We start from the raw sequence: 15,763 nt of genomic DNA, 5'->3' as shown, positions 1-15,763 counted from the left end.
TTTTTTTTTTGCCTTTCTGGTTATACCTATCTGCTTCCTGTCAATTGTCAAGAGCGGATTCTCTTTGTTATTCTGCTTCCATGGATTCCCCCGTTTTCGATGTTTTTGCCCCCCCTTTTTGCGCATAGTTTTTGTTCTGAATATCCATCTTCCTTTCTACCTGCTTTTCTTCTTGGTGCATCGTTTGTGATATTGGTCTCTGTCTTTTGGAGCATGTATGCATTGTAGGTGTCTTCGCCCGATTAGCCTTGGTTCTTGATAGTTCTTGTCTTCCGGAGGTATCGACCCAAAAACAATCTTGTCTCAAGTTTGGTATGAGTTTTGGTTTACCAACGTGGGTCTCTTGAGATAATTTTTCGATTTTTATCTGGAAGTTGCTACCTTTGAGATGTTGTTCTTTTGCCATGGCTGTTTTTGGGAATGTAGCTCTGGTGTTCTGTGTCAAGTATCGCCAGAGGGTCTGGACGTGACTTTTACGGTATGCTCAGACGGCATCCATATAGATGACAATGTGTAGTAGAGGAGATGGAGAAAAGCGACTTGTATTCTCGAACATCAACTACGCAATTGATGTAGTGAGTAGCATAATTTGATGTTGATGCTAGCTTACGATCAGGGTCATGCAACATCTGGCTTTGGACATTGATAGTGGCAGGGAGCGCAGTACAGATGGCTGGAATACGTGAAGTTGCTTCCGACCGAAACAGATTGAATATCAGATACGTTGCCGGAAACAGTTATCTATACATGATTGTGATACAGTAGTCTATACATGCACGCCTCTCCAACGTACGCCCCTTCTCCTAAACACTCTATCCAACCTCCCTCCCTGCGTCTCCCTGACCCACTTTCAAGCACTAAGCGTATACGCCGGACTCTGCCTCACCATCCCCTGCCACAGCACCCCATCTTCATCTTCATACCCAGGCGGACTAATCACCTCATGGAACCCCGGCGGGGCATCATGATCCTCTTCCCCTCTGTGTTCCTCCAACCCACCCGGCAAGATCCTCAACGGTATTTCAGCCTTTCTCTCAACCACATTTTTGGTCTGCGGGTTTTCGAGCGTGATGGTTGTTTCGAGAACATAGCAGAGTTTAAACGCTCCGATGGCAAAGTTGGGAACGAGCAGGGTGGGTTGGCTGCGTGTCATGTCGAGGAGCGTCATGTCTCGTTTTACGGTTACTGGTGTTGCGGAAGTAGGGATTTCGAGGCCTTTTCCTAGTAACTTGAATTTTGCAATGGGGATACTGAGGGGGGTTTTGGGTCTTCGGAGGAGGTGATCGTGGTGGTGTTGGTTGTGAATGAGACTTGGGCTTTTAGAGCAAGCTCGCAGGTTTGGAGAGTCAAGGAGGGAAGCGTTTCAGCTGAAGTGGTGGAGTTGTGGCAGAGTAATTTGATGTCGAATTTTTGCCACGCGCCTAAGGAGGTAGGCATGCAGATTGCGAGTTGAAGAGGATCAGGCACACTGATAGTAGAAGAACGTCTACGCGAAAGTTGTTGAGTCAAACTCAGTGTAGAAGACCTTCGTCGCGTAATTGGGATCATCCTTTGACTTTCCGCAGCAGCGTCCATAAGAAGGGTCGTTTCTGGCTCTGGGACAGGTAATTCCGTATGTTGGAATGGCCAAACATTGATATCGCGTTCAATCTGCATAGAATTGGTATTTCTATGCGGGTTAACACACAACTTCAACGAATACAGCACTTTCGCCGCAGAAATAACATTCCAAGTCGGCGGCACCGGTTGCAACTCTGCCACAAAAGGCACTTTGATCCTCTCCGGCAACTCGAACTCAAAAGGCCATTCGTGAGGTTTTGGAGATACTTTGTGAGGACCTTGAAGAATGGTTTTCTCATACCGAAAAAGGCTTTGGTGGCCGGTGCGGACGGAACCGTAGTTTGCTTGTCCCGACTCGACGATTTCGTTGTAGAGGGTTGCTTTGAAGATGATAGTCATGGTGTGGACTTTTACTTCAGTGGAGGGAGAGTAGCTGGCGACGCCTTTGATCTTCTGGCCAGGTCGAAAGTGTTGCGATGGATAGTTGCCCTCATTGTGTAGCTCGCCATCCAGATAGATCCGGAGGTGGTCCTGGACAAGAGTCTTCTTGCTCATGTTGATGTTGGTGAGTAGTGGCATCCGGTAAGTCCGCAAAGTGCCAGAGATGGAGTAATCAACGATGATGAGCTGTGTCCGTGATCTATTGTCAATGTGGCCAGAGGATGATCTGTCTTATGTACCTCAAAGACTGTTAAAACCAGCAGTGCCTCAAACAAAGCGAATATGTTGAACTTATTATTAACAAGAAGAGTGGATACATAAATTATGTCAATGGCGCCTAGAATACTGAGACGCTTGGCCAGACAGTCAACTGGGCACATGACCCGCGATATAAACTTAGTTGCTACCACGTCTGAAAAACGACGGGTTTTGCCTAAATAGGATGGCGGGGAATATCGGGTCCTGAGGAAAAGGCTGTGACAGGCTGGCCTTGGTTGTCAAGATTTTGACTACAAAGACTCTGGGCAAGATGCTCAGCGCTTTGGAGTCGTCAACAGAAAATTGGACCGCATAAGCAGAGGTAAGGTTGAAACGAACCACTCACTTACAAAGCTGCTGAAGGCGCAGCCGTAGTCTAGAAAAAATGAGACGAAGGTAACGGGAAACCGGTCGTAGTCAGTGAACGCGTGTGATAGTTCTCGTCAGGCACATGTCAGGTACAGGTCAAGGTAGACGAAAGAGTGATTTTGAATCGGGGTTTCATCAATTCAAACGACATCCCCAGCGCGGGCTCGCAGCTCTTGTGGAGAGGGACATCGGTGCAGAGTATATATACACACGAGATGGCTTTGACTCGTAATTCCCATAGCTTTTCTGTCTGACTTTCGAATTATATGAATGTCCTGGCGTCCAGAATCTAGTGCTTGGCTTCCTTCTTCTCGCTTTCCTTGAGGAATTGCCTGTGTGAGAGAACGACTCGTCAGTATGTGTTCTATGACTTGTATGACTGCAATGCATCTGGCCGCCGATGACCCGAGTGACCGATTTTCCTTGCTCTTTCTGATATGGGGTTGGCGACGTACTGAATGAAGTCGGCCTCGTCCTTGGATGAAGCGTTGATGGGAGGAGTAGAGCCAGTGACCTTCTTGGCACCACCGCTTGAGGCGTAACCAATACCGGCGAAGAGGGAGGTGAGGATACCGAGGGCGAGCTGTTGATGGTCTTTGTCAATGACTGGACGTGCGGAAGTTGAGGATCGTGTCGGGTGGCGCGCATACGTAGTGGGATCCGACCTGGCGGCCCATGATGTTGTACATAACAACCATTTTGACGGAGAGAAGGGATTGACGGGGTTGGACGGGAGGAAAGGCGATGTGGTATGGGCGCTATTCACTTGCTGTGAGGACGAGTTGGACAAGGGAAGCTGCGACGGATCCAAGTCTTGGCACCCCAGTCGGTCGCTCCTTCCGCAGAGTTGTGCTTTGCAAGATTCGTATTCGTAAAACTTGTGCCTTGCATAATTCGGGTGTCGGTACTATGAGGTAATTTGAGTTCATCCTTGCGACTCGCTATTAGCTTGGTAGGCTTGGTAGCTAGATAAATACCAATACATGTCTCCTAGGAGTATTTGCGCAAATCCCTTCTCTCTTGCCGTCAACTCCAATCCTCAAGACAACACTCCCTCGCAACCCAGCCACAAGGACAGCACCACCGTCGACTCTATAGACAAAGACAGCACTGCCACCATGGCTAACGACAAGGACACCAACACCAAGCCGCTCAACTTTGACGACGTTCCAAGAGAGCGCAAGGAGGATAGACCAGACTACTCCCAGCCCCTCCCCAGAAAGAGACTCCCCAAGGCCCTACAAGATACCCTGGACAATGAAGAGAAGCTATGGGAGACTATGTACGAAGGAAAGGCAGCTGAGTCTACCGAGAGCTCTGTCCGTTACGCTGGTTATGCCTCGAGAGTTCGCACCATCTTGATGTCGGCTCATCGCTACGTTGCTTATACCAGTGATATCGGCGAGAGTTTCAGACCTGTTGCTCACCCTTACCTCGTCAAGGGTGCATACGGTGTCTCGTGGGCATATCTGATTGGTGATGTCTCGTACGAGGGTTACAAGGCCTACCTCCGCAATCAGCGTGTCCTCAACCCCGACGCTTCTACTGAGGCTTCAAGCGTTGCAAGCAGCGACAAGCCTGTGGCAGCTGCTGTTGGTACTCTTACTCAGCCCACTCCTGGCAAGGTGCCACTCATCGAGGATTACAGAGTCGTTACGGCGCAAAGAGCCATCTTCCAGGGTATTGCTAGTATGGGTCTACCTGCATTCACTATTCACTCGATTGTGAAGTACGCCGGCAAAGCTTTGAAAGACAACAAGAACGTCAAGCTCCGAACATGGGGTCCCATTGGTGTAAGTACCCTTCCTTCTGACCAGATTCACAGTCGCTGACCCATGATACCAGTTGGGTCTTGCCGCCGTCCCTGCACTTCCTTACATGTTTGATGAGCCTGTAGAGCACGCCGTCGAGTGGGTCTTCCACAAGGCCTTTGCGACCGTCGGTGGAGAGGCTGCTGTCCATGGCCGTCCCGAGACCGGCAGATCTGCCTTGACTCAAATAGAGGCTAAGGCCGCTGCCACCAAGGAGAAGGAGCTATAATAGATGCAACGACCATCTTATGAGATTTGTACATAAATACTCTTCTTCATCATTGTAACAGATAAAGTCCGGTACCAGAAACGCACGGGCATCGACACAATATACGAATCTTGAATTGTGATTTAGCCAAGAGTGTATGAAAGCAATCATATGAATCATAACAAAGAGCTGGGATAGGCTCTTGCAATTGGCTCTCTGGCAGTTTCCCATGCGAGCCAATCGGACCGGGTAGTTCTGATGACATGTTAGCGAGGGGACCATTATGAGTTATGATGAAGCAAAGACATACGGCAGAAGGCCCATGCCATTGACTTTCCAGATACCGAGTGCCAGAGCCAGGAAATTACATGCGACGTAGGCAAGCTTGACCATGATCAAGCGATCGCGAGTGCCTTCGGTCTCGAAGCGGGAAAAGACATTCTGAATGTTGATGAGGGCTTGAATAGGGCCCTTGAACAGCATGAAGACCATCATGATGCTGAAGATTTGAAGACTGTTGCCCGACATGTACATGCCAAAAGCGTTCATAGGCAGCTGCTTGGCTGGAGCGATGGCGACCTCCCAGGCCTTCTTGAGCTTCAAAGTGTCCATCTCTTCGGTTGTAGGAGCTTTACGAGCAGACGTCTGGGCGACAGTATTCTTAGATGACTTGGACTAGAAGGAATTAGTGGGGTTGGAAGCGACGGTAGGGAGGCAGGCAGTCGGACCTTTGAGCTGGTGACGGTTGTTGGAGCAGTGTAGCCTGGTGGGTCAGCAATGCTCGAGGTCTTGGGTTTCGCAGTCGGAGGGGCGTTCAGGTCAACGACCCATCGCGGCGGTGGTGGAGGGACGGCCATGTCTGTTTGGGTTTCTGATAGTGGCAGGTGCGATGCGTTCGGCGATGGATTGTATCGAGGTTGCGCCAGTTCGGCAGGAGCAGTGCTGAGGTCCCGGCTGGCTTCCCCAGGATCGCAACTCCCTGACCGGCGACTTTGATGAGCATCTTCCAATTTACCTTTACATCCACTCTTTTGATCCACTTCTTCGAGCCCGCCCTTTCTCGGCTTTCCTCCTACGGTGATTCGACCGACCGCCCTACACACCATACTGTCACGCGACACGGAATTCGAGTGATACCAAGAAGAGGGGCACACCAACGACCGCTTGGGATTGGTCTACTTGACCTCCCTGTTACCACCTTCCCACCATGAGCGCAGGAAACCAAGATGCGAAGCTCTTTGCTAGAGTGAGTCGCCCCGACACCCTTCCCCTCCTGAGCCATGTTTGTGCCCATGTTTCGTCTCGACCAAGACTTACCAGTCTTTCGCAATTCACAGGGCAAAGTCGCCGAGCTACGACAAGAGTTGCAGGGTATTGGTGCAAAGAAGGACAAGGGCCACCTCGGAAAGAAGATTGCCCTCAAGAAGATTGTCGCAAACATGACAATGAGCAACAATGACATGATCGCCCTCTTCCCCGATGTAATCCAAGTCATGGGCCTTGCCAGTCTGGAAATCAAGAAGATGTGCTTCCTATACCTCGTACACTACGCCAGGATAAAGCCCGAAGTTGCCCTCAAGGCTCTACCTCATCTTGTCCAGGTCCGTCAAATCCATCACCCTCCTCAATCCTCCAACTGACCAAGTCTAGGACATGGAAGACACAAATCCCCTCGTACGAGCCCTCGCTTTGCGAACAATGTCATATATTCACGTTCGTGAATTCGTCGAAGCCGCCGTTACCCCTACGAAGCACCTCCTGCGAGATGCCGATCCATACGTGCGCAAAACTGCTTGTTTTTGTGTCGCCAAACTCTACGATCACGACAAGGCTCTGGTCGAAAACTCGGATCTGATCACTGGACTGAACAATATGCTGAGGGACGAGAACCCCACTGTTGTCTCGAGTGCTCTGGCTTCCTTGACTGACATCTGGGAGAGAAGCGAGTCCATCAAGCTTACAATCGACTACAACAGTGCTTCCAAGATTGCCTCCATCCTAGCAGAAACCTCCGAATGGAACCAGACATATATTCTTGAAGCCCTTATGAATTTCGTTCCTCAGGACTCTGGACAGGCTTCCATGTTGGCCGAGCGCATCACTCCTCGCCTTTCTCACACCAACTCGGCAGTCGTCCTTGGCTGTATCCGTCTCATCCTCTACCTCATGAATTACATTGCCGATGAAAAGACCATCACAGCTTTGATGAACAAGCTTTCTCCTCCCCTGGTTACATTACTCTCCAAGGGTCACGAAATCCAATACCTGGCTTTGCGAAACGCCCTTTTGATCTTGCAAAGAAGACCTGACATCCTGAAGAACGACATCCGTGTCTTCTTCTGCAAGTACAACGACCCCATCTACGTAAAAGTTACCAAACTGGAACTCATCTTCATGCTCGCAACTCAGGACAACATTAAAGAAGTTTTGAACGAGCTTAGAGAATATGCAACCGAAATCGACATTCACTTCGTTAGAAAATCTGTTCGCGCTATTGGAAAGCTGGCCATCAAGATTGAACCAGCGGCAAGACTTTGCATCAACACGCTTCTGGAGCTCGTTGCAACAAAGGTTTCCTACATCGTTCAAGAGGCGACCGTGGTGATTCGTAACATCTTCCGCAAATACCCTAATCAGTACGAGTCAATCATTAGCACGTTATGTGAGAATCTCGATTCATTGGACGAGCCTGAGGCAAAGGCTGCTATGATCTGGATTATTGGACAGTACGCCGACAGAATTGACAACAGCGATGTTCTTCTGGACGACTTTTTGTACACATTCGCAGACGAGACGCATGAGGTACAATTGGCACTTTTAACAGCGACAGTCAAGTTGTTCATTCAAAGGCCAAAAAAGGGACAAGAACTTGTGCCAAAGGTCTTGAAATGGGCCACTGAGGAAACAGACAATCCCGATCTCCGCGATAGAGGTTACATGTACTGGCGTCTCCTCTCATCAGACCCAGTGGCGGCGAAACAAGTCGTCATGGGAGAGAAGCCACCAATCACGGCCGAAACAGAAAAATTGGATCCATTCACCCTGCAAGAGATGTGCTTGGTGGTAGGCTCGCTCGCAACCATCTATCTGAAGCCTATCAAGTCAGTCTTCCGGTCTGCTCGCCCGCGCATCGTACCAGAGAGTCCTGCATTGCAGAAGCATAGATTGCCTAGCCACCAGGCCATGTTGGACGCACAAAAGCACTGGACTGAGATGACTTCCATGGGTGTACAGCAGCGACAAAACGGCAACGCGCATGCTGCTAACGGCGATCTTGCTGCGGCCGTTGACGCAGCAGATGTGTACTTTTCTACTATTGGAAGCCAGCAGATGGCAAACATGGCGCTGAATGATGATGGCTATGCATCGCCAGTTGGTGGAGAAGGGCCTCAGACTATGTTCGTTGTCAACCAGAACCAGCCACAGCAAGTCTATCAGCCTACTGTGGGGAATGATAACGGAGATCTTCTGAGCTTCTAGGTAATGTGATATAGAATAAGCATCCTTTCAGTTTAATGTACATATATTTCCATCTGCCAGTATTGTTATACTTTGCCTTCCGAAAGTAGCTCGACTGCGTTGACATTGATTCTGATTTCAAAGAAGCACTACATCAAGTTCTGCAATGCTCTTCCAATCGAAATCGATTTGAAAGATATGTATAGTCCAAGGTGTCGACTGCAGTGATGTTTGATGCCAAAAAGATCGGCGGTTTTCGGGGCTGTGAAGCCGATGGAAGATCCTTCGAAGGAAGAACATCTCAATTAGGACCATTTAGAATTTACATGACAACGAATTTACGATCCACTGGAAAAGTTGGACATTTCTTTCTTATTAAGAGACCAAAGAGCAGTCAGCATCCATCAAGCTATAATCCGAACCCAAGACAGGAAACGCCACAACATCAAAAAAAAGTTCTTGTCAACTCGCCCTGGACCAAACATATCATCGTACAAACGAACCACCAAAAAAGAATCGCAAACTGGACCATAGGAAAAATGCCACCACGACCATTTCCGCAGACTTTGAGTATAGGCACCGATATCTGCCACTACCCACGCTTTCTAAAATACTTTCCTTCAAGCCACCAAGTGACCCAGATTACGGCAACCTCATCTTCAACCCCTCTCTTCAAACTCTTCGACAAAACCTTTCTACCCTCTGAACAACGCGTCTTCTGGCGGAGATTTCCCTCTCCTCCTCAACGCTCTATCTCTAGCACTGGCACCGAATCCAGGGTTTGGAACACTCAACAAGCAAACGAAGCAGCAAGATACATCGCCTCACGCTGGGCAGCTAAAGAAGCTGTTATCAAGGCGTATGCTGCAGAGAGAAGGTTAATGCTGAGGGATGTGGAGATCAGGAAGGATGCAAAGACGAAACAACCGTTTGGTGTTGTGAGGGATGAGGGTGAGGGGAAGGGGTATGAGGATGCGAGAGAGGTGTTTGGAAAGTTGAGGAGGAGGTGGGAGGTTAGGGATGAGATTGAGAAGTTGCAGGGGCAAGGGCAAGGACAAAGTGGTGCTGGGGGAGAGGAGGGTGAGCTGTCGAGGCATACAGCGCGAAAGGAAGATATGCCTCAGCAAGAACCCACCACCCTCGAGCCAGAAACTGCTACTGCTCCCACTTCTTCAATTCTATCCAAAAACGGCATCCTCGACCTCAACGCCGTCACAAAACTCCTAGACCAAGACCCAAAAACAACCACTTCATCTGCACCACAAGAGGCACAGCAACACAACCAAACTCCAGACCAACAGCACGCTCCAACCGAACCCCAAACCAGACAATCTCAACTAGAAGAAGAGATGAAACGCCTCCGCAAACAAGAACAAGCAGAAGACGCTTTCAACAATCTCCAAGGCCAGATTGTAAAATTGAGCATCTCGCATGATGGAGAGTATTGTGTTGCTACTGCTTTGGCTGCTGTGTAAACCTTAGAAGATATTAAGATACAGAGGCAGTCTTGGTGGAACATGGAGAGTTTCGTTAGAAAAAGATGTATACCTTTTCTTTCTCCAAAACAGGTGGCATGGCTTCAAGACGGCATCACTTATTCACAACTTAATTCAACCACATTGCTTGAGCGAAGTGTACTTCATTTGATTATATATATATTAGCTACGAGTTACATAGACAACAATAGTAAGAACAGAGACGAAAGGCTATTCGTAGCTTGAGATACCGATGTAGCAGCAAGCTAGAAATACAGCTTTGAATTACTTTGCTGATTGCACAACATACTTCTCGGGTCGAGCAAGCTCACCAGAGACTCCGACAACATATGTAGATACTGCTGTGCCTGTAGCGACACTCAGAACCCAAGCGATGCGACGACGCCAGCGACGAGGCTTTTCCCTGCGGTATTTCTCGTATGAGCGTGCGTACCGTCTCTCACAAGGCTGTGCAAAGTCATGCGAATTTGGATGATATGTTTGCTGCTGGATCTTCGAATGCTCATGGGTTGGAGTATTGGATGATAAGTTCGATGCGTCTGCGTGCTCACGGACAGGTTCCGTTGGAAAAATAGGTTCGTAGTTGACAAAACCCGTAGGAGAAGCGAAACGTGCAGTAGCCGGCTCCATTGGAATAAACTTTGTGGTACCGTCTACAGGATTGATATCGCCATCATACAATGGAGGTTGAGAATGGGGATCCGTATAGACTTTTCGCAGTATCAAGAAGTCTTTCTCTGCGTGAATCACCTGGAAACCTTCGTTCTGTGATGATGCAAGATGCGGCAAGAAACGAGCTGTCTGGGAAAGCTGAGAGACAGCACGAGGGATTGAAATAGGGTCCTCGCTTTCCGAGAAGTTGGAAGGTGTGGTAGTGATAGTAATGCTATCTTTGCTGGAGTCGTAGGCGATGACTTTGTAAAGAGCAGGGTTGGCCCAAGTAATGGATGCGCTTGGTTGTGGTGTTAAAGATGCATCTTCAGATTCAGTCTCTGATTTACTCGTTGTTGTATCATTTTCTGATGAAGTCACGGTCTTTGGCAACGTTACGCTCGGATTGACAGAATCGAATGCTTCTGCATCAAGAGAACTTCCGAAGACCGCGGCGGGTTGATCAAGCTCTTTCTCATCTGTCTTCTGGTGATCTTCAGAAAACGTGCTTCTGGCAGGCTGCTTGTACCACATACTGCTGTTATTGAACTTACCCACAGTTGGAGAAAGATCACCCTCACCCGGCATGTCCTTCAGATCGCCCTCGCCTGGCATATTCTTCAGATCTGCTTCTAGGGAAGCCGACTTGTTGCTGACCTCTCTCTCGAATGAAGTTTCCATGGCGCCAATTGGAGCGCGTGAATAGCTATCTTCATGATACGATGCTTTCTCCATCTCGAATCGCAGTCAGTATGATTCACAAGGATGATGAGGAACGACTTGCCTGTTTGAGGTCGTCCTCGAGCGAACGTTCACTCTTTTGTTTCTCCAGATAGGACATCATCTGATGACCCATCGGCATCGTAGAATAGCCATCCTCAAAAGCAGGTCCACGAGTGTTGATCTCCTGCTCGAGGGTCTGACGTTTTCCAAGGATTGTGTCCTTCTCCTCTTCGTCAAATGCAGTCTCCAAGCCACCTGAAGGATGAGAGTGACTGTCACTGTGTGTTTGTGCTTGCACTCTGCGGCTCACCTCCTCTTCGAGAGTTTTCGACTTGCCATCTTCGCTTCTTTGGGTCTCGTTCATGAAGTGGGATTCCATACCCGAAGGTAGAGTGTCGTGCTCGTTTGCAATGGTCGACGACTGCTCCTGGGCTTTGATCTCCTCTTCGAGCGATGCAGCCCTACCTCTCTCTACTTCCTGCTGCTCTCTGTTCCAGGTTGTCTGCATTCTTTCCAGTTCCGGCAAGAATCCATCATCCGAATTGCGGGTCTGGATATGGTCTCGAAGTTCATCCTCGAGATTCTTGTATTGGCCTCGCTGTTTTCCTGCTGCTTCCCTCTCATAAAGGGTTTGCATACCGATAGGCTTAGTCGAATAGGCATCATCCGGGTCTTTCGTACTCGCAGAGGAAGGCATGTTCTCGAGTTCATGCTCCAATCTTTGCGGCGTGCTCCGTTGCTCTCGGCGATACATCGTTTCAAGGCCGACAGGCTCTTCATCGAAGCTCTCAGAGTACTGCGGAAGTTCATTTGAAATACCAGTTGTGCGAACTTCATCTTCGAGGGACTCGCGCTCACCCTTGTCAGCCTCTCGCCTTTCCTGTTCAAACAGTGTCTCGAGGCTTTGTGGCGGGACTGAATAACCATCTTCAAGTGGAGGAGCATTGGTGTTCATAGCAGCCAATTCCTGCTCCAAGGAAGACTTGTGGTTGACCTCGTCGTTCTTTTGTTCATCTGCGAAGAGTGTTTGCATGCCACTTGGAGCTACACTATAGTCATCGATGATGTTCTGAGTGGGTCTCTTGTTAAAAGCATCCATCTCTTGTTCAAGGGGCTTCATCTCGCCATGCTCACAGGCTTGGTTTTCAAGCTTGAAAGCCGTCTGTAGTCCTTTTGGGTTGTTGTCCCAGCCATCCTCGAAAACTGCAGGTCTCTCAGCATCGACGGCGTCGGAGGGCTTGGTCAACTCGGGATGGGCTTGTCGTTCCAGAATCTGAATTTGCTCACGCAGCGTTTCCAGATGCCTACGGGCTGCGAGTAGCTCGTCATGCTCGGACTGGTATGTCTTGTCAAAGTTCTCAGTGAGGGAAGCATGTGCTGGAGGAGTGTTCGTGGAGGTCGCGACATCGTCTGGCAGCTGTGAGACGACGGTGGGCTTGTGACGAGCCTCCTCAAAGCTCTGGTTGTTCTTCTCGCCGGGAGCTGAGGTGGTGGCGGTTCTACTCTGTCCGTTGTCTGCGGGGACCATTCTTCCAGATATGGGATCATAGACTTTATGGCTGACCTCGTTGGTGTCTGAGTTCCATGATATGGATGAAGCCTCAACGTGAGGGTTGGATCCTAAGTTGTGAAAGGCTTGAAGTTTGAAGGCAGAGGCTTGGGCGAAATGTCTGGCCTTTTTTGACAGAGCTTCCATGTCTTGTGTCAAGAAGTCAGGAGTGATGGAATCCCAAAAGGGCTTCTGACGTCTGCTAGGTCCTGTGTCATTGTGATCTGAACGGGGTTCTGGATGGGAGTCCCGAGCGACACGATTCTTCTTGTTTTTGTTCGAGTGACTTGCAAAGCGAATAGTGGAGGGGTAGGATGCTGCATAGTTTGGGAGAGGCCAAGGCTTGGGTCTAAGGCCGACGCCATAGGCCTGGCGGAGGAAGGGCATGGTTGTCTGAGACGTTAGTCAGTATCGGGATGTTTGTCGAAGCTGCTCGAGGCAAGATAAGAACAGGCACTCACGAGGAACTCTCTTCTGCTCTGCGAAGCGTGATGGACGACGACCAAGTGTCAGCGGAATGTGGATCTTATCTCCGGGTGTACGCGGACTGCCTTTGCTGTACTGCTAGATGCAACTGATAGAAAAGTCGATGGATGTATCTTGCCGGCTCACTTGGTGCGGCGCACAAGCTGTCATGGACCAAGACCCTGGAGAAGAGAAAGAGGATGGATGGGAAAGAGCACTGGTCGTCGCTACCCTGATGAGCACGAGGGCATTTACCCCGCCGAAGCTCCGCACCTGGGTCCTGTCACTGCCTGATTTGTTCAAGTTTCAAACTAGCCTCAAACTTAACTCAAAAAATCATTTTTGGTTGTATAAAGAGCCTGATCTAATTCCCTTCGTTTGTTTGGGGTATGTACAGGAAAAGGGAAAAATATTGCAAATAAACGTCATGATCATCATGGCTCATCAGTCAACTCTCTAGTCGCCTTGGTCTCACCCTCGGCTGCGTCAAGAGCCTCAATTCCATCAGGTGTGATTTTCACAGCACCTGCTCTGACCAGAGCTTGCTGCAGGTCGTCAAGCAAGTCGCCTACGTCCTCGATACCAATGCACAGACGAATGATGTCTTCTGGCAGAGCACGCTCCTTTCTGGTAGCAGGGTCAATGCTGGCATGGCTCATGCGGCAAGGCATACTGATCAAGCTGTTGACACAGCCAAATGAAACAGAGATAGCGAAGATCTTGGCCGCTGCCACAATTCTCTCTGAGATAGTGGTCGAGCCAGTCTCGAAAGAAAGAACAGCACCCGCGCCACGAGCCTGCGACCAGTGAAGGTCGTACTGAGGGTGCGACTTAAGACCTGGGTAGCGGACCTTGAATCCGTGGCTTTCAAGGTATCTGGCAATGGCCATGGCATTGGCCTGCTGCTTTTCCATGCGAACAGCCAACGTCTTGATACCACGAAGGAGGAGCCACGAGTCAAAGGGACTGAGTCCGCAGCCTGAAGCGTTGATAGGGAAGTAAAGTTTGTCGCCCAATTCAGGGCTGTTGGTAGCCATTACACCAGCCATGACATCGTGGTGACCAGACAGATATTTAGTACCGCTCTCGTACACAATATCGGCGCCCAAGTCAAGAGGGTTCTGGAGGTAAGGAGAAAGCATAGTGTTGTCGACAATGACAAGCGCCTTGGGGTTTGCCTTGTGAGCAAGCGAGGAGAGGGTAGGAATGTCGACGACCTTCATAAGAGGGTTTGTAGGAGACTCGAGAAGAACCATGGCAGTCTTTTCAGACAGAACGGCAGCGACCGAGTCGGGGTTGGTGGTGTCGACATGGCGCACAATGATACCGCCGTGGGTTGAGAGGTATTTGAGCAGACGGTTGGAGCCACCGTAGAGGTCGTCACCAGTGACAACCTCATCACCGGGGTGAAGCAAGCGAGTTATAACGTCAAGGCAAGCCATGCCCGACGACACGACCAGCGCGCGGTGGGCATTCATGATCTTGGCCAAGTGACGCTCGAGATGGGTACGGGTAGGGTTGCCGGAACGAGTGTAATCGTACTCATTGCCCTCGCCCTTGAAGGTTGCAGATTGGTAGATGGGAACGCTACTAGCATTGTACTGGTCGTTTGACTCAGTGTAGACCAGCTCGGTTGCGAGAGAGTACTTGTTCTTGCCATTGCTGGGGCTGGAAGGAGTGGGCGAAGGAGGAAGGTTGTGACCATCGACGTCGAGACGCTTGTTGGCTGGAACCGAGGTTGAAGAGGACGACATGATGCTAAAGTCGTGGTTTTTGAACAGGGCCTACCACCCTGGACATGATATTAGTATCCTGTCATTGTGACTTGAAGACTCGACCGAGCTTACTGTAATTCTTGAGCGGAGTAGAGTGCGAAAAGTGTCTGTGACGATTGAATGAAAGGTGCGAAAGGCGTCTGTTGCGAATTGAGTCGTGATCGGGGATCTAGAGTGTGGTTGTTTTCAGGAATGAAAGAGCAAACTTCCGTCAAGCAAGAGATGGGAGACGCAATTGCGGCGAACGGCAGTTGGCTGCCGGATGGTGTCAGGCCGAAACCGGGGCTAGTTTCCATACCGAACAATGACGGCCGACACCATATAAATTCCATGAGCCATACCCATCGTATTGTTTGCATGTTACTTGGACGAGATACTGACCATCATTGATCAAATGACTCAGCGAATGCCGCTCCATTCGTGCCTTCTTCTAGCATCTCCATTTCGCCTTTACACACTGACAGTGATATTGTTCGTTCTCTAAAGAGACCCTGAGCGTTCCGAACACACTTCCACTCGGATGCTCTTCTCCAAGTATGACTGTTTGAGGAAATCGGTTCCACCTTGTCGAGTCACAACGCCCAGGGTTGAGGCAGAGACTTACTGCTCATATGTCAACGGCATATTGACTAGAAGATATGCCGACTTGCTCTCGTCAAGAGATGAAGATAGATATACCAGAACTTGATGCCTGAGGTCCATGGAAGTCGCGAAGTTCTACGTCATCACGAGTCACACAACTCGACGGCTTGGCTTTGCACTTCACGCCGTCAAACACCTTGTAAAGAGAGGAAAATGCCAATGTTAAACCTATAGAATTGCAGCACTTAGACTGGAACCATTTCCAGAAGAAAACTCAGATCACTGATCGTATACAAAGGCATAACGACTACCAAATCCATGGAGCGGTCCATCAAAAGCATCTATGCTAAGCACTCACCCTGGACATCAATCCTCCAAGTCACGAAAGATCGATCTTGCATCTGACGGGGAATCAA

General features: G+C 49.5%; 9 protein-coding genes across 9 annotated transcripts; 3 read left to right on the top strand and 6 right to left on the bottom strand.

Annotated features, from left to right (window-relative positions):
• Nucleotides 1-1,221: 1,221 nt before the first annotated feature.
• On the bottom strand, nucleotides 1,222-2,115 carry M437DRAFT_88276 (uncharacterized protein; the record flags this gene model as incomplete). The annotated part of the gene is made up of 1 exon (XM_041028789.1): nucleotides 1,222-2,115. The coding sequence occupies one exon, from the start codon at nucleotides 2,113-2,115 to the stop codon at nucleotides 1,222-1,224; it is 894 nt and encodes a 297-aa protein (XP_040875761.1).
• Nucleotides 2,116-2,917: 802 nt separating this feature from the next.
• M437DRAFT_58600 (uncharacterized protein) lies at nucleotides 2,918-3,326 on the bottom strand (the record flags this gene model as incomplete). The annotated part of the gene is made up of 3 exons (XM_041023423.1): nucleotides 2,918-2,960; nucleotides 3,084-3,211; nucleotides 3,279-3,326. The coding sequence occupies 3 exons, from the start codon at nucleotides 3,324-3,326 to the stop codon at nucleotides 2,918-2,920; spliced, it is 219 nt and encodes a 72-aa protein (XP_040875760.1).
• A 420-nt stretch (nucleotides 3,327-3,746) lies between these two features.
• On the top strand, nucleotides 3,747-4,668 carry M437DRAFT_58755 (uncharacterized protein; the record flags this gene model as incomplete). The annotated part of the gene is made up of 2 exons (XM_041023449.1): nucleotides 3,747-4,421; nucleotides 4,474-4,668. The coding sequence occupies 2 exons, from the start codon at nucleotides 3,747-3,749 to the stop codon at nucleotides 4,666-4,668; spliced, it is 870 nt and encodes a 289-aa protein (XP_040875759.1).
• Nucleotides 4,669-4,823: 155 nt separating this feature from the next.
• On the bottom strand, nucleotides 4,824-5,504 carry M437DRAFT_58518 (uncharacterized protein; the record flags this gene model as incomplete). Its single annotated transcript, XM_041023410.1, has 3 exons — nucleotides 4,824-4,902; nucleotides 4,958-5,316; nucleotides 5,391-5,504. The coding sequence occupies 3 exons, from the start codon at nucleotides 5,502-5,504 to the stop codon at nucleotides 4,824-4,826; spliced, it is 552 nt and encodes a 183-aa protein (XP_040875758.1).
• Nucleotides 5,505-5,854: 350 nt separating this feature from the next.
• On the top strand, nucleotides 5,855-8,127 carry M437DRAFT_69667 (Adaptor protein complex beta subunit; the record flags this gene model as incomplete). Its single annotated transcript, XM_041025323.1, has 3 exons — nucleotides 5,855-5,893; nucleotides 5,985-6,248; nucleotides 6,298-8,127. 3 exons carry the CDS (start codon nucleotides 5,855-5,857, stop codon nucleotides 8,125-8,127), a joined length of 2,133 nt encoding a protein of 710 aa, XP_040875757.1.
• A 518-nt stretch (nucleotides 8,128-8,645) lies between these two features.
• On the top strand, nucleotides 8,646-9,581 carry M437DRAFT_58544 (uncharacterized protein; the record flags this gene model as incomplete). Its single annotated transcript, XM_041023416.1, has 2 exons — nucleotides 8,646-9,119; nucleotides 9,192-9,581. The coding sequence occupies 2 exons, from the start codon at nucleotides 8,646-8,648 to the stop codon at nucleotides 9,579-9,581; spliced, it is 864 nt and encodes a 287-aa protein (XP_040875756.1).
• A 285-nt stretch (nucleotides 9,582-9,866) lies between these two features.
• M437DRAFT_88270 (uncharacterized protein) lies at nucleotides 9,867-10,934 on the bottom strand (the record flags this gene model as incomplete). The annotated part of the gene is made up of 1 exon (XM_041028788.1): nucleotides 9,867-10,934. The coding sequence occupies one exon, from the start codon at nucleotides 10,932-10,934 to the stop codon at nucleotides 9,867-9,869; it is 1,068 nt and encodes a 355-aa protein (XP_040875755.1).
• A 76-nt stretch (nucleotides 10,935-11,010) lies between these two features.
• M437DRAFT_88269 (uncharacterized protein) lies at nucleotides 11,011-12,912 on the bottom strand (the record flags this gene model as incomplete). Its single annotated transcript, XM_041028787.1, has 1 exon — nucleotides 11,011-12,912. One exon carries the CDS (start codon nucleotides 12,910-12,912, stop codon nucleotides 11,011-11,013), a length of 1,902 nt encoding a protein of 633 aa, XP_040875754.1.
• A 512-nt stretch (nucleotides 12,913-13,424) lies between these two features.
• Nucleotides 13,425-14,744, bottom strand: M437DRAFT_58706 (cystathionine beta-lyase; the record flags this gene model as incomplete). Its single annotated transcript, XM_041023441.1, has 1 exon — nucleotides 13,425-14,744. One exon carries the CDS (start codon nucleotides 14,742-14,744, stop codon nucleotides 13,425-13,427), a length of 1,320 nt encoding a protein of 439 aa, XP_040875753.1.
• Between the last annotated feature and the right edge of the window lie 1,019 nt (nucleotides 14,745-15,763).

The sequence above is a fragment of the Aureobasidium melanogenum genome, assembly GCF_000721775.1.
Source record: "Aureobasidium melanogenum CBS 110374 unplaced genomic scaffold scaffold_29, whole genome shotgun sequence".
In the NCBI taxonomy this organism is placed as follows: domain Eukaryota; kingdom Fungi; phylum Ascomycota; class Dothideomycetes; order Dothideales; family Saccotheciaceae; genus Aureobasidium; species Aureobasidium melanogenum.
This window is presented reverse-complemented; position numbering and strand designations above follow the sequence as displayed.